At 44.2% G+C, this 17791-nt stretch overlaps 1 protein-coding gene across 1 annotated transcript in view; it reads right to left on the reverse strand.

The window, feature by feature from the left end:
- MAP2K5 (mitogen-activated protein kinase kinase 5) overlaps positions 1 to 17791 on the reverse strand; it is a 120037-nt gene that overhangs the window by 81249 nt on the left and 20997 nt on the right. Inside the window, exons 7-8 of the mRNA XM_054641924.2 lie at positions 15176 to 15224; positions 8839 to 8903 (exon numbers count right to left, since the gene is read on the reverse strand). Coding sequence (XP_054497899.1) covers positions 8839 to 8903; positions 15176 to 15224 — 114 coding nt within the window. The remainder of the gene's footprint in view (positions 1 to 8838; positions 8904 to 15175; positions 15225 to 17791) is intronic.

Consider the following 17791-nt stretch of genomic DNA (forward strand, 5'->3'; position numbering starts at 1 on the left):
ATATGATGAATTTCTACTCAACACAGAAGGAAAACAAACCCAACTTGAGAGAAAACGCAGCTGATTCTTAACCAAGAGCTAATAAATTCCTAATAAATAGCTTAGATGGCAAACAAAACACTTCTCTCTCTTTCAATTTGCTCAAACCAACCATTTTCTCTCTTCCCTGTGAGGAATTTTCCCTAAAGCCCAGAGGATGCTGTGGTTGTGGGATAATTCCTTCCAGGGCAAGCAAAGAACCAACTACAGGCTGCAACCTGCAGGCAATCTCAAGGGAGACACCAATTCTCGTTTTTTTTCCATAATTTTACAATTGCAAACCCCTCGCTCACACAATAGTCACATCACAAGCAGGGGCTGAGTTTGCAAAGACCCCTGAGCTTTTTCCAGCAGCTTTTCCCATCAAACACAGCAACTTCTCACTAGAAACTGAGTTTAGTCCTATGTTAAATCTCAAAATAAATGTAATCTCTACCTAGAAGCCAAAATTCATCACATTTATTTTCTTGTAAGGATGGAACTGCAGGAGCCTGGAGAGCACAGGATCTGCTTCCTCTGGCCACCAGGATAAATCCCTTTATTCTTCCCCCACAATAACCAGGGAAACAATTTCTAATCAATAAGAAATTCCTTGGCAAGCCTGAAGGATTCAAGGGAAAGCCATGACCTGTCTGCTATGCCAATGAGTCAGTCAGAAATATCACCAACATCAGCAGATATGACAAAGTGATGAAGTGCCAGGGAGGCAGCAGAGATGGGGCTGCAGGAGCCAGGGATGCTCCAGCCCAGGGACACCTCAGGCTGGTGCCACGAGGGATGGAGGGACAGGACCCAGGGAATGGCTTCCCACTGCCACAGGGATGGGATGCTGGGGAGAAATTCCTCCCCAGGATGGAGATCCCTGCCTCCCCCATGGCCTGTCCCAGGGCTGCAGCTCCTCCTTTCCTGCCCCCTGAACTTCCCAGGAAACACAGTAGAACCACAAGTGAATATTTTGGTTCCTCTCTCTGCCTTGTTTCCTTCACACCTTGGGATGAAATCATCACCCATGTTTGAACAGCAAGGCATCATTTCCCCCCAAAGGCTGGGAAATCCTGTCCCATTCCCCAGGGTTCCCTCTCAGCACTGAGGAGCTGCAGGGGAAGATCTCTACACCCCCATGCCAAAGCTCTCTGGGGCCATGGCAGAGGATTTCCCAACAGAAATAAAAGCTTGAAGCTTCTCATTTGAGCTCAGAAATGGCCAGGAGAAGCTGTGCCTGCAGCAAGCAGCGCCTCCAGATGTGAGGGCACAGGAGGAGCCAAACTGGACATTCGTGAGAAACAACCAAGAGCACAAAGCTGTGCCAGAGCCAGGCAAAAGGAGCCCAGCCCCAGTTGCTGCAAACCCCACACAGCAAACCACCCAACATCTGCTCATTTTTTTCCTTTTTTCCCCTCTTTCTTTGGGCTGGTGCTGCCCCTGCCTGTGGCAGGGCAGTGACAGCAGTGTCACGTCCTCCCACGGCCATGCAAAGAAAGAAATTCAAATTGTTCCTAGGAAATAACCACTTTGCCAGTTGCTGCCTCCTGCAATAGCAAACACATTAGCCTGACTCTGTGGCTGTTAAATCAGGGAAGCCAAAGTGCACAGCAGTTGGAAAAAGGAGCTTTTATGGGGCTGTGCTGGTTCACAGCACAACCTCCCCTCCTCTGAAATGCCACCGCAGATGCTCGAGTGCTGATTGCAAAATGATTTGCTGGGGAAGTGGCAAACAAACAGCAAATAGTGGTGCCTGAATGCTCAAACTTGGGGAAAAGGGCACAGCTGGCAGCAGAGGCTGCAGAAAGGAGCAGCAGAGCCTCACTTAACCCAGCTCAGTGCTGGAATCCGAGCACGGGGATGAGGATCCCTGAGCTCCGTGCTGTGACCTGCTCCTCCTCCCTTCGGTGACCCCTCAGGGACTCCTCCTTCCCTCCTGCAGCCAAACACTCAGGGGCAGCTCCAGAAATGGGATTTGTGTCCATCCCACTGTGGGGCAGAACCCATTGCTGAGAGAGAGGCCTGAGAGCAATGGAGACCGAGCTCGAGCAGAGTGAGGTGCCACCACCAACACCTACCCACACCAGGACACACAGAGCCACCAACACCCACACCAGGACACAGAGTGCCACCAACACCCACACCAGGACACACAGAGCCACCAACACCCACACCAGGACACACAGAGCCACCAACACCCACACCAGGACACACAGAGCCACCAACACCACCTACCCACACCAGGTCACACAGTGCCACCAACACTCACACCAGGACACACAGAGCCACCACCATCTACCCACACCAGGACACACAGAGCCACACCAGCACCCAGAGCACCTCCAGACATGGGAATGAATTCACCTGCTGGATTTAATCTGCACCCAGAGCAGCTGCAGGCACAGGGATGGACTCACCTGCTGCATTCAATCTGGGTTTAATCTGCACCCAGAGCAGCTGCAGGCACAGGGATGGACTCACCTGCTGCATTTAATCTGGTGCAAGGACAAGAGGCAGCAGAGCAGCCCTGAGCTCTGACTGATGGGGGTTATCCCACGTGGCAGAAAGCTTGGAGTGAACCCATCACAGTTTTAGGAAAGAAATATGAAGCAGCAAAGTGTGAGCCAAAACCTGCATCACCTTCTGTGGTGGCAGGAATTAAGGTGCCATCATGAGAGGTGTTCACCTGGAGAGGAGAAGGCTCCAGGGAGAGCTCAGAGCCCCTGGCAGGGCCTGAAGGGGCTCCAGGAGAGCTGGAGAGGGACTGGGGACAAGGGATGGAGGGACAGGAGCCAGGGAATGGCTGCCAGTGCCAGAGGGCAGGGCTGGATATTGGGATATTAGAAGGAATTGCTCCCTGGGAGGGTGGGCAGGCCCTGGGCTCTCACCCCAGCTCGCTCCCTGCTAACCAGCACAAACTCCCATTTCCCACTCGCTTCATCTTCCCAGCTATGGACATCCACCACAAACAAAACAACTTTAATTTAAGAATCATCCAGTTTCTAATTAAACAGCCATAGGCAGCTGGCTGGATACATTTTAATCAGTTTCAATAACGTATTGATTGGATACTGAAGCTTAAAAATTAAAAGTAAAAAGATGACCGGGGAATTGTCCCATCTCAGCCCAACAGTAGAACCCTCTGTAAATAACTCCTCTTTTAACCATCAGCTAAATGAACACTTCAATACTGCACTACAAAGTCTTCTGCAAAATTACTTTAACTAACAAGCAGAAATTTATCAGCTTCAGCCAAAATCAATGCTGAAATCAATTTGAACACTGGTTGTGTCTAAAGGGGCTCATTGGCAATTTAGGGAAATTACACCATGTAAATGCCTGTGCTTTAATTGAACAGTTTCATCAACTAGGCTGTGATTGCTGTCCATTCATTTATTTACTTTCACTGCAGCTCCCATTCTGCAGAGGAATGGGTTTTGTCAGGCTCCAAGGAGGTACTTTATCTTCATTTTATGCACTTTTGTGCAGAACAGATTTTATGGGGGGGCCGAGCGCCCGCCAGGGTCACAGGCAGGGAGTGGCCAGCAGGCACTGGTCAGTCTGCACAGGGAGTGACCAGCAGGCACTGGTCAGCCTGCACAGGGAGTGACCAGCAGGCACTGGTCAGCCTGCACAGAGTGACCAGCAGGCACTGGTCAGCCTGCACAGGGAGTGACCAGCAGGCACTGGTCAGCCTGCACAGGGAGTGACCAGCAGGCACTGGTCAGCCTGCACAGGGAGTGACCAGCAGGCACTGGTCAGTCTGCACAGAGTGACCAGCAGGCACTGGTCAGTCTGCACAGGGAGTGACCAGCAGACACTGGTCAGCCTGCACAGGGAGTGACCAGCAGGCACTGGTCAGCCTGCACAGGGAGTGACCAGCAGGCACTGGTCAGCCTGCACAGGGAGTGACCAGCAGGCACTGGTCAGCCTTCTCTAAACCCCACTGCAACCAGACAAAATCCAGGGGGACACCTCTAACTCAGCCAGGTAGGGCTGCTCCAATACCTTCAGTGGGACTGAAATCCAAACAAGAGAAGCAGAAAATGAACGCACAGGAAAGGAGATCCAGGGAAATGCCTCCACTGGAATTAAGGGAGATGCAATTTGAAGATTTCCAAGGGTCAAAGAAATGTTTTGATGCCAAACAAGTCACTGAACCTGCCTGTGATCCCTCCCTGAGCACCAGGCTGGGACAAGAACTGTGGAGAAAAGCTTGGGAGAACCTTTCCTGGGAGTCACCCACCACTGAAGCTGTCCAGTTACAGCTCCAGCCCCTGCAGTCCCACCCTGCTTGTTTTTCTCTCTCCAGCCCATGTTGTTTGTGCTCTTGGGCTGAGGTTTGGGTCATTTGTCCTTGGTGCCCAGCTGGAGCAGGAATTGTTTTGTGTCCCTGCTCTGTGCACAGAGCTCACCATCCCCTAATGTGAACCCACACACTAAAGTAGGACAGAATCTGAAAAAGATAAAATCAAAACCTGAGGCATCACCTGCTCCAGGGCTGCCCCAGCAGTGCCAGAGGATGCCCAGCTTTGTCCCAGGATGGATTCCAGGCTGTGGAGCAGCCCCAGCTGTCTCCCACGTTTCCCATTTCATGTGCTGATGGGGCACCCCAAGGCTGGCTGAGGGAGGCAATGAGGGGAAGGGCAGATGCTGGAATGTTCCACCACACTGCAGAATTGCTCAGGAAATTGCTCAGACAAATTAAGCTCCCTCATTTCTCCCTGCTTTCCAGGCTATCCAATTTTTCAGCGTGGGACATCAGCCACAGCCACTTCTCTCCCAATTACTCAACTTCCAAGTGAAGCCTTCTGCTCTCACAGCACTTTGCTAAGATGGGAACTGATGTTCCCATTCCTTCCCTCTCTCCCAGATCCTGGTAACTCCCAAATTAATTAGGGCATCATTGGGGCTTTATGGTTATTTTTCCTTTATGCTCCTGCTGCTGGAGACTCCAACAGAACCCACAGAGCTACAAAACCTCACTGTAAAATAAATCCCAGGAGGATGTGCCCTGCCCTAAACAGAGTTCAGGACATCTCACTTCTCCTTTCTCCTTGAAAAACAAAACCTAAAGAACACGAAATAAGAATAAAATAAGGACAAAACCTTCACTTTGCTCCTGTATAAAGGAAATAGTGATGCTTTAGACACATTGTGTGAGAAAGACCTGACAGAGGAATTATTTGCCAGAGAGAAACACTTGTACTTTGTAATATTTAGGTTCAAAATATACAAAATTAAGGATTTGAGGTCTAAATAATTTAATGAAGCTGCTTTAGTTTAACTGGCTGGCACATCCAGCCATTCCAAAGGAAATCCTTCACCTGAGGAAAGGTCTCCTCAGAGAAGTCTCTGCAGGCACCGATGGAGCCCCAAGATGCAGCACAAAGCAGATCCTTTAAATGCCTTTTGGGCTGGCCACCGAATGATTTGTTCCAAAAAAAAAAGGCAATTTAAGCAAATGGAGAGATGTCCTGCCACACGGGCAGCTGAGTTTCAAAAAATGCAGAAAATTGGACTGAAATACTCCACGGGCAGTGGCAATCAGAGCAGATGACACAAATACCTACAGCACCTGGCAAACAGGAGAGCAGCACACCCAGGAGCTTTGCTACAGCAGATTTTATCCTTTTTTTAACAATCCTTACCCAAAACAGGGCACACTCTGCCCCCTCAGCAGCACTGGAAGAATTCCTGCTTTCTGCTGCAATGTTCAATAGACACTTTGGGCTTGTTTTCTGTTTTCTCACATATTTTTGAACATGCAAGCAACCAAAAAGCAAAGCTAATTAACTGGTTTTGCCATATCTAACACGAGAATTTTTATCGTTCCTTAATTAAGCAAACAGCGGATCAAAAGGTAGGGGCAGAACAAGATGTCAAAGAACTATAAAATCCCTTCTTTTTAGAACAGGAAAAACATTTAGATTCAGCAAGTTCTCCCTAGAAATATTGCTATAAAGTATTGATTTTTCACCAGGCTCAATTGACTGAAAAGTTGTTTGTATAGCAATATTGGCCGAGCCAATATAGTGGAACAATTTTGCTCCACACAGTAATCAAGTGTATTTCTAAAGTATAATTATACTGTCATAAAAATAAAGCTAAGATACCTCTTGTCCAAGCCATAAACCACTCGCAGCTGTAAAGAACCCAAATAAATGAAATCCATTTTCTAACTAAAAAAATCCCATGTTTCCTAACTAAACATGGGCTTCCAAAGAGAACCAAGCCCACCTCCAGCCAGGGGGGAGCAGGAGGGCTGATCAATACCTCAATCTCAATAAACTATTCCAATAGAAGAGTTTTTCCCTGGAAAAAAAAAGAGAGGTTTCTGCTCAGCCTCCTGCAAGGCACCATCGTGTCCCTGGAACACCGGGAATATTTCACTGCCATAATGGATATGAGGCAGGATAAAGAGCTCAGGGAAGAGAGGGGGGATTAAAAAAACATAAAACCACGAGGTAAAGATAACAAAAAGATAGAAGGGAGGGTGCAGACAGGCTGGCTGTTGAGCTGCACATCGATCCCCACACGGCCTCTCCTCCCCGAGCCAGGAGCCCCACGCCGGAGAAGGAAAGTGCCCAACCTCTGCAATTCATTGCACCTGACAAATGTCCATTGATTTACTGGAATAAAATATCCCTGGGCTGCTCCCCGTGGCTGGGGCACTGCAGCTGCCTGGGAGGGTTCCAGTTTGAGTCCCTCGTTCCCTGCTGGGGCGGGGATGCTCTGCCACAGAGGGAGAATCGGGAACTTTTCGGGAAGGGGGGATTGAGGTGGTTTTGCCACAGGGCTGGAGCCCTTCTGCTCTGGAACCAGGCTGGGAGAGCTGGGAATGCTCCCCTGGAGAAGGGAAGGATCCAGGGAAGCCTCAGAGCCCTTCCAGGGCCTGAAAGGGCTCCAGGAGAGCTGCAGAGGGGCTGGGGACAAGGGAGGCAGGGACAGGACACAGGGAATGGCTTCAGAGGGGAAAAGGGGAGATTTAAATGGACATTGGGAAGGAATTCCTGGCTGGGCTGGAATTCCCAGGGCAGCTGTGGCTGCCCCTGGATCCCTGGAGTGTCCAGGGCCAGCTTGGAGGGGTTTGGAGCAGCCTGGGACAGTGGGAGGTGTCCCTGCTCTGGCAGGGGTGGGATGAGATGAACTGAGCTCCCTCCCAGCCCAATCCATTGGAGGATTCCATGATAATCTGTAAAATACCCACACCCAAAGCAGCACCCATTCCCTGGAAAAGGCTGGAGTGACTCCTGTCCTGGAGACACCCCAAGGTCCCTGCAGCTGCTGACTTCAAATAACAGTGGGATAAAAAGGAACAGGGGCCACAGAATCACCTCCCTGACACAGGAGGGGCTCCTGCCTCTCCAGGTGGGACTGTCCCTCCCCAGAGGGCAGGGAATTGCCACAGTCCCCACCCCAGGCAGGGCATCCCAGCTGCACAGGACAGTGTCACACAGGGCTTTTATCCCAATTGCACACCCTCAGAAACACAGGACAGTGTCACACAGGGCTTTTATCCCAATTGCACAGCCTCAGAAACACAGGACAGTGTCACACAGGGCTTTTATCCCAATTGCACAGCCTCAGAAACACAGGATGGTGTCACACAGGGCTTTTATCCCAATTCCACAGCCCCAGAAACACAGGACAGTGTCACACAGGGCTTTTATCCCAATTCCACAGCCCCAGAAACACAGGACAGTGTCACACAGGGCTTTTATCCCAATTCCACAGCCCCAGAAACACAGGACAGTGTCACACAGGAACATTCAGCTTTTACCCCAATTCCCTTCTCTGCCTCTCCACCCAACACCAACAAGGCTGAGCTCTAAAGCTCAACATTCTCTCTCAGATCTCCAATAAAACCAGAAAATAACAAAATAACACCATTTCCTCAAGTCCTAGGAACATCCTTCTCCAAGAAAAGATTTCTGAAGCACCTTCCACCCCCAGGGCCAACCTGATTTTAAGGGTCCATCCCAAGGCTGCATTTGCCCCTTGGAGGCTCTGGAAGTCCATTTCCAACCTTCTGCCAGGAGCTGTTTTGCAACGCTGGCAGCCAATTAGAAACCAAACTAAATGCACCGTGGCTTTTAAAACATTTTAGTAGGGGGGGAGAGGGGGGTAAAATGTTAATATCAAAGTTAAAATGTCTAAGGTATAAACAAAACCCTAATGGGATGCTGGGTTACTGTATATGGTAAACAGCTCTCTGGAGGAAACCTTTATTGCTCCCTCAGGGCTTTCTGACAAAGTATGGATTTCTTAATTCCCACAGGAATATTTTTCATACCCCACTGCAGACTATTAAGTCCCAGATATTACATTCTGTAGTTTAAACTTTGCACGATGCCTAAGCAGGAGCTTTCTCAACAGGAGAGTCTCATCTGTGCTATTTTAATTTTTACAGTGTTAAAATTAATCCTGGCTGCAGGGCTGGAGCTTCTGCACCAAAATTTGGGGGAGTTGATGAGGCTGGGATGGAGGGAGAGCAGCAAAAGGGGGTGAGGGATCCTGAAGGGCAGGGCACTGGTGCCACCACATCCCACGGCTGTCACCCCCAGGTGAGGCACCAGGAATTCCAAATCCTGGAGTCCCACCCAGGACATCCCAGACCCCACCTGTGAACCCTCAGCTGGCTCCCAGAAAAGATTCAAAGCTGTGTTAAAACCAGAATTAAACACCCCAGAACGGTTTAAAAGTTCACATTAAGATTTTTCTCCTGTAGAGCCTGCCTAGACCCCAAAGTGTGAGAAGTAAAAACGCCGTGAAATTTGAATTTCTGGGCAGGTTTGAGGTGAAACCCCCACTCACTTGTAGACGGTGCCTCCGTTGCCGTGGCCGAGGATGTCTCGGTATCGAATGTCTTGTTCATTCATCTCCACAAGAAAGAAAGAAAAACAAAAGAGATGTCATGCTGGGGATGGAAATGTCAAGGAAAAGCAACTCCAGGCCATAAACAACAAGCAGCGTGGGTCATTTCAAGTTCAGCTGCAAGAACGAGAAGATCAATACAACATTTGCTGTCCAATTTATAAAAGACGATACCAAGGGACAAAGTGATGGAAAGTTTAATGACAATTTGTTTGCCTGGGTCATTTCATTAAAGTTTGATAAAAGGTGTCAAAATGGAATGATATAATATAGCTCAAGAGGGTCAGGGCACTGCTGCTGAGAGGAAAAGGGGCTCCAGAGCAGCACATCAGCAGAGCCAAAGTTGGAGGTGAATGGGAACAACCCTGGCAGCTGGGAAAGTTTGGGATTTATTCTGGAGTCACAGAGCTGAGCCTCAGGGAGAGGCAGCTCTGGCACTGCTCAGTTTGGACACTTTTGATCCAAAGAAAAATCAGTCTGGAACCCCAATCCAAGTGATTTTCCTTGAGACGCACAGCAAATTCTTTGCCTCAGTTTTTTCTCAGATCCTCGGCTGATAAAAGCACTGCAGAAATCCCTGAATTCGGCTCCTTTTTTAATCTGGATTTTACAACAGCTGAACATATTGCCTGAGAAGGAACTGGAGTGTAAAACCACAGTTCCACCTTCTCCTGGACAAGGAGAGTTACCCTGATTTGGCACAAATTTAAAAATCCCATTAAAGACGTTTTTGCAATGCACATTTATATTTTAAAATAAATATTTTGAACAGAGTTAGTTCTGGGTTAAAAGCGATTTTCCAGAAAGACTCCCCCGTTGCCTGATCATTTTATGTAGAAAATGTTTGAGCAAATCCTGCTTTGAAAAGAGATTTTCCTAGGAAGCATTAACTCATTTTCAGTAATTACTTGTATTTTATGGGACACCAAGTTAAATATTTCACATGGCTTGGCCTGCCTGCTTAAAGATGTCATTTTTGTGTATTAACACAAGTGATGATAACAAGCTCAAATGTCCCAAAGAGTCAATACTCAGCATTTCTAATGACCAGAAAATGAAATATTTTATTGATTTAAAAGAAGTTGCAAGGACAGAAATGATTAATCCAAAATTGATGGTTTTTCCTTTCACTACCTGAGCAAAAAAATTGTGGTTTCTCACTGGAATTGCTACACAGGAAAGGGAAAACCTGAGTTGAGACAACTCAAAATAGAAGGTGATGATTTTATTATTTATCTGTAATTAAACCTGGGCCAGGTTCCTTAGGAGGGCCCATTCCAACACCAAGGTTTGTGATGAAAATTAACATTTATTTCACTACTGAAAACTCCTTTGCTCATTGCATTCATCAGAAATGCAAACAGAAAGGGGGAAAAGTTGTTCCTCATGAGGAAAAATCGCTCACAAATGGGATTTAAAATACGGAAAGAACCTACAGTGAGTCCCCAAAATAAAAATAATTTCTCTCAGGCTGCAGACTCGGGGATTTCAAGGAGTTTTGCTCTTCCAAGCTGGAGGACCTGAACCCTCCAGCCTTGGAGGAAACACCTCCTGCATTCCCAAAAATGCAGGAGAAGCATGAAATTCCCAACCACCCCAAGGAAAATCCAATGAACCCACAAAAGCAACAATAAATCTGTAATTTTGCATCCCAGTGGGGGAAAAGAGAAGATTTTTTTGGAGGTTCCTCAAGTCATGAACAACAAATGGAGCAGAACTGGAGACATCCAGCGCATTCCCTGCTTGTTCCCCACTGGAAAAGGGAATTTTTGTCCACACCACTCCCTGAAGGACAGGGACAGGAGCAGCTCCATCCTCTGAGGCACCCAGGATTCCAGGGAAAAGCAGGAATGCTGGGCTGGAGGCAGGAGCTGCGGCTGATGGGAGATAAAATGGGATTTACTGGCTCAAATAAAGGTGCCAAAAGCAAGGGGTGATTTATTTATCCCCCTGGGAAAACTGGATTCTCCATCATAAAAGGTTCCCCTTATACCAGGGGGTGTTAAACCTGCAACCCCAACTTGGATGGGCTGGAAAATTCAGGAATTCATGGAAAACCAAGCAGGGAGCAGCAAACAAAGCATCCCTCCCTTACACTGGCTGGGGATGAAACCAGGGTGGGTTCTTTGGAAATAAATACCAAATTCCCAATTAATCCCGGTAAAATCGGGGTGGGTTTTTTGGAAATTTTACAAATTATTATTAAAATCAAAATGCCCAATTAATCCTGATGAAATCAGGGTGGGTTTTTTGTAAAAAAATAACCAAATTCCCAACGAATCCTGGTGAAATCAGGGTGGGTTTTTTGTCAATTTTTAAGAGCCAAGTGCCCAACGAATCCTGGTGAAATCAGGACAGGTTTTTTGTAAATAAATAGCCCAATTCCCAATTAATCCTCATGAAATCAGGGTGGATTCTTTGTGAATTATTAAGAGACAAATTCCCAATTAATCCCAATTAAATCAGGGTGTTTTTTTGGTGAATTATTAAAAGCCAAATTCCCAATTAATCCTGACGAAATCAGGGTGGGTTTTTGTAAATTTTGTAATATTATTAAAAGCCAAATTCCCAATTAATCCTGACGAAATCAGGGTGGGTTTTTGTAAATTTTGTAAATTATTAAAAGCCAAATTCCCAATGAATCCTGGTGGAATCAGGGTGTTTTTATTGTGAATTATTAAAAGCCAAATTCCCAATGAATCTTGGTGAAATCAGGGTGGTTTTTTTTGTGAATTATTAAAACCCAAATACCCAATTAATCCTGACGAAATCAGGGTGGGTTTTTGTAAATTTTATAAATTATTAAAAGCCAAATTCCCAATTAATCCTGGTGAAATCAGGACGGGTTTTTTGTAAATAAACAGCCCAATTCCCAATGAATCCTGGTGGAACCAGGGTGGGTTTTTTTGTGAATTATTAAGAACCAAATTCCCAATGAATCCTGGTGGAACCAGGGCTGGTTTTTGGGAATTACTGAGAGCCCAGAGCAGCCCAGAGAGGAGCTTTAGCAAATCCCCTTTTCAGAGCAGGCTCTGATGGGGCAGCCCAGGCACTGCAGTCTCCTTATGAACTGGTGACACTCTATCAATGCTGAATCAATTGGTGGCATTTACCCTGAGTGACAGAAAAGAAATAAATATTTATATCACATCACCTCTATCAATGAGGCCGGGCAGAAAGCTATTTCTAACCTGTCAATATTTGATTATCTTGAAGAATCACGTCCCCTTCTTTTAATGATTAATATGAATTCCTTATTAAAGCTAAATGGAAACTACTGGGGGAATATCATTAGGGACGCCTCAAAGCAGAAACTGCCAAAAAATAATCAAAAATAATGACCCAGGCCAGACTTAAGTAATGGTTAAGTGTGACTTAATCCCCCCAAAATGAACAAAAGTTAAAGTTTCACCCAGGAACCCATCACCAATTGTGGATCTGTGACCAAAATTCTGCAGAATTCAACTGAAATCACTTGCTCTCAACAAAAAGCAGATTAACTCCCATCAGGCTGACTAAATAGTATTAAAACTGCATTATTTATTTATTTTTAGTGGATTTCAGTAACATTTTTAATATCAGAAGAAAAGGTTATTAATCCTTATTTTTTTAATTGGGTTTAAGTTTAAAACTTCATTCTTATTTTCTTTTTAGTGGGTTTTAAGTAGCAATTCCAATATCATAAGAAGTACCTAATTTTAAATATTTTTTTTTGTGAGTTTAACTTACATCTTTCATATCATAAGAAGAGGCACTTAATCCTTATTTTCTTTTTTTTTTTTTCCAGTGAGTTTAAGGAACATTTTTAGTATCACAAGAAGAAGTTTGGTTTTAAAATCCGGAACCCCAGGGAACCAATCTGTGAATCTCTTGCAGGGCACACCGACCACTTGTTCTCTAATAAATAAATAAGTAAAATGCCAAATTCAGCCAACCACAGCGAGATTTTAGCCCCATTCTGGGGTTTTACTCTCAAATAAATCACTTTAAAATAAATCAGTAATATCAGAGAAAGCAGCACCCTGATGTACAAGGTGCAGCCACCTGCTGCTGCTACTCCCAGGATCTCAAGCCACCAAGGGAAATACATTATTTACCTGGGAATTCTGGAATCCTAAAAAAAAAAATCAAAAATTATCAGGAATATAATAACAACTAACATAAAATAATATCATAGAAAAAGATTTTTTAAAAATATCAGGAATTTGAGAACACTGAGCTCAGCCTAAAATCCCCATTTCCAGCTGTATCCAGGGATTCAGCAGCACTGGGCTCAGGTTTTGGAGGGGGAAAAAACCTCATTTTTGGAGGGGGAAAAACCTCATTTTTGGAGGGGGGGGGAAAAAAAAAAATCTCATTTTTTCCCCTGCAAATATCCCAGGTGAGGCTGAAGGACAGCACCAAGCTGAACCTTGATGCTGCTGGCAGGCCCAGCCCCTGATTCATGAAATGCCAAGGAGGCCTGGGGGTCACTGTGTGACACTGAATAGGCACGGGAGATAATGAAGATTTCAGCCTGCCAAGGCAGAGGGGAAGTGAAGAGCAGTTAAGAAAATCAATAAGAGTCTTTTATTTGCACTGACACAGATGTCTCAGTCAATAGAGCCTAATAGGCAGCTCCGTGGACAGGTGCCTCCCTCCAGGGCTGCCAAACCTGGCACAAATGGATTTGTATATTAAAATATACCTATTTGGGTTAATAAATATATAATAAATGTAAATAGATTTTATATATTTATATGAGTTTTATAGTTCTATTTATTTATAAAATATTTATTTTTACATTACATATAATTATAAAATATATATATTTTATATATTTTATAAAATATATTTTATAAAATATTTATTTTCACATTACATAGAATTATAAAACATATATTTTATATATTTTATAAAATATATTTTATAAAATATATATTATAAAATATATTTTATGTTAAAATATATTTATTTTGAATAAAATATTTCCTATAATATATATTAAATATATTATATATTATTATACTTTATATTTGGTTTTATAAATATAAATAAATATAAACCAAATATATTTTATACTTTTATTTTATTTTGATATTTTTATTCTTTAATATATTTCTATATTAAAACATATAAATGTATATATTTTTATTTATATATATTTTAATGTATATATTTTAATATTTATTTATATAAATAAATAAATACAGGTAACATTTTAATACATGTATTTTTATATTTTACATTTATTTAGATATAAAATATATTTATATATTCAAATATATTTGTGTGGCTGCTTGAGAACTCTGGGTTCCCCATCCCTGGGAGGGTCCAAGGACGGGGCCTGGAGCTCCCTGGGGCAGGGGAAGATTTTCAGTTTGGGCTCTGAGATCCCTCCCAGCCCAAAACCACAGCCCTGAAGTGATTCCAGAGTGGTTCCTTGCAAGAACCTGACAAATATTTCAGTATCTCCTGCCCTAACCCCACTAAGGTTGTTTGTTGCAAATAAACAAAACCTTATAAAATAAAATTTATTTTACAGTAAACTGTAAAATCAGGCTTTATTGCTATTCCAACTAAACTAACATCCAGCCTGTGGAACTCCCACGAGAAATGAACTCTAAGGGTGAAAATCAGTTTACATAACAACCTATTCTTGTGAAAAAACCAGGTTACACCTGCAAAAACCAAAATTCTGTCCCAGAAGAATCTGTAAAGGAAATACATAAACTACCTAGAAACAGAGACCTTTAATAAACTCTCCCATTGGCAATGAAATGAATTTCAGCAGATTGTTAATCAATTCATGCCCAGTACCTTCTAACATTCCTGTAAATATGAACTGTGGATTCTTTACCCTTTTACCCAAAGCACACACCTATTATCTTAATTTTATCAATTCACTGGGGAAGCTTTCTCCACGCTCTCAGGTGCAGTGCAGGGCTCTCCTGGGGGTCAATGTTTGCCAGTGCAGAAAGTCCAAAATTCCCACTAAGCAGGGTTCTAACAACACACTAAGTAAACAAAAATTCAACTATTCCACACAAAAACCCAAATATTTAATCCCATTTCCATCTCTGATTGAGGCTGACAAGCGAGCAGTTCACTCAATTACCCAAAACTGACTGAGGGGCCTCCATCTGTTTGCAGCTGAAGCAGATTTTGAGAAGTGGGGAGCAAATTTCTGTGCCAGTAAAAGCAAATCAGGACCCTGAATGCTCCCAAGGCCCCCAGTTTTGGGTTAAAAAAATCACATTTCAGCTGCATGAGCTGGGAGCTCCACCCAGGCACCCACCTGGCCATTGGCAAGGATCTTCTTCAGCTCTGCAGAGGACTTCTTCAAGCTGGAAAAGAAAGAAAAAACAAAATAAAGCAATTATTTTTAACATTTCACTCCGTCAGACAAAGTGGGGAACAAGGGGAGTTTGTGGTTCCATATTCTGAGATTAAACTTGAAGGGGAAGGTGTGGTGAGAGCAGCCGGCACTGCAGGCAGCAGGCATGAACAAGCAATGAACAGTTCAAAAAATAATAATAATAAAAAAATCAATGTATTTTCCACCTTCCAGCTGGTTTAGACACCTGACTGCACAACCTGCTGGGACACAAGCTATTGCTCACCAGCTCTAAGAGGGAAATTTAAAATAAATTTGGGTGTTTAATCCCCGCTCTCACATGCCAGGGGTTCCAAAAAACCCCATGAAAATGTGGCTCACACCCAGTGTTCCTGTGCTAATCTGGGTTTTGAGCTCCCCAAGGCAGGATTCCAGGAATTCCTGTGGATCCCAGCTCCAGGCTGTGCTGCCAGGGATGTCACCCCCCCAGGGACCCCAGGCTGGAGGAGAATTCCTGATCTGGGACCTCAGGCCGTGCCCAAATCCCTGAGGGGAGCCCAGTTTTCCATGGGCACCCATCCCAGGGCAGCCTGCTGAATCCCTTGGGGAATCCAGCCCCAAACCAACACAACAAACCTCAATTTCATTTAATCCCTTGGCTTTTCCAGGAGAATCCAGCCCCAAACCAACACAACAAACTCACTTTAATTTAATCCCTTGTCTTTTCCAGGAGAATCCAGCCCCAAACCAACACAACAAACTCACTTTAATTTAATCCCTTGGCTTTTCCAGGGGAATCCACCCCAAATCAACACATCAAAACTCACTTTATTTGTTCCCTTTGCTTTTCCAAGGGAATCTACCCACAAGCCAATGCAACAAAACTCCCCTTAATTTAATCCCTTTGCTTTTGCAGGAGAATCCACCCCCAAATCAACAAAACAAAACCCACTTGAATTTCTTCCACGAGAACTTCCCCAAGCCCCACCTCTCAGCTTGGTGAGTTAAAGGGTGAAACCTTTAATGCCCTCAAACTCCTCCAAAAACTACAACCCAAACTCCTCCAAAAAACTCACAAAATCCTGTTTTTTCCCCTCCTTTCCTGACAAACTCTGCTCCTTGGAGCTTCAACACAACAAACTGCCAGGGCAGCAACGTCTGCAAAACTTCATCTCAAAGGGACATTCTGCTCTTATTACTGAAGTTAAAAAAAAAAAAAAAAAAAAGAAAAAAGTACAAAATAATATATTCTTGAAAGGGCTGTGCACGTGTCTTGATCACAGATCATTATTAACAGGAACAGTGAAAACACAGATTTCATATTTGGTGGCTTTGTTCTTTAATAGGCCTCTTGTTCCCACGACTGCTTTAAAGAAAAATTAAGTTTTCCAAGGAAACATAAGTTGATCTTGTCATCTTTCATGACTAACAATTTGTGAACATGAAACAAAGAGAGACTTTCAATTACTTCAAAAACAAAACTCCTGGTGCAGAAGGTTTTGGAAAAGGAATGGCAATTAACCACCAGATAAGGTGACAAGAATCTTCTAGAAGCTTCATTTTCAATGCACTTGAAGAACAAGCTCAAAGTACAGGAGGTACTGAAAGGAAGCAGCAGCAGTGACAGAAAAATCAGCTTTATTTAGCTCAGCCTGGGGGGACTGCAGAGCACACAGATATTCTGATTTATTCTCTTTCCATTGAAGAGTTCTGGGATGGGGTCTGGGAACGTTTCCCTGGGGATGGGGCACACTTTGCCAGGGTGGGAATTATTTTAAAATCTCCACAATTACAGAGCCACCAAAGGCAGCAGCAAACTGGGATTGCTGGTTTTGGATGGGGTTTCCAGTGGGGAAAAACCCCAGCCCTGCTGCTGGATGAGGCTGGGATCTCCCACGGTGAAAATGGGATTTGTGGGACTGTCCCCAAAATTCACCCTCCAAACGCGCCCAAAGCAGCACAAATGTGCCCCTCTGACCACATTAATCTGTGGTAATTCTCCTTTTTCATCTTCACAACTTTCCTTTTCCCTTCCTTTTTCTCAGGGAGAAAAAGGAGCAGGATGCTGATGCACAGATAAATGGAATATTGTGGGCTTATTAGAATAATAGAATAATTTAGGCTGAAAGGAGCCTCCAGAGAATTCTACTCCCATGGCTCAGATATGCTCTTGTAGGAAGAAGATGGAGCCAGACCCTCCTTATTTCTTTTTAAGGATACAGAAAGGTTTTTTGTGGGTTTTTACCATCAGTATTATGACTTCCTGTAACAATCCACGTAATAAAAAGGAGTTTATCCTCCAGCATTTGAAAAACAAATAGGAAAAAAAAACCCAGAGAATGAGTTCTCTTGCATTTTAAGACCTTAATATGAGTTTTCAAATTAGGGCTGGAATGTAAAAAGCAAGATAAGGGGCATGGACTCCAAAACTTGGCTGGAACTGTAGGAAACAGGGAGTTAAGCTGAAAGGATTTTTTGGAAATCCTGCCCCACCTAACAAACCTACATAAGTTTATTATTTAGCCTATTGATTGGTACAAACATGTGAATGGGAATCAAACTTTCAAATCAAGGAGT

Source organism: Agelaius phoeniceus, chromosome 13 (genome assembly GCF_051311805.1).
Source record: "Agelaius phoeniceus isolate bAgePho1 chromosome 13, bAgePho1.hap1, whole genome shotgun sequence".
Classification (NCBI taxonomy): domain Eukaryota; kingdom Metazoa; phylum Chordata; class Aves; order Passeriformes; family Icteridae; genus Agelaius; species Agelaius phoeniceus.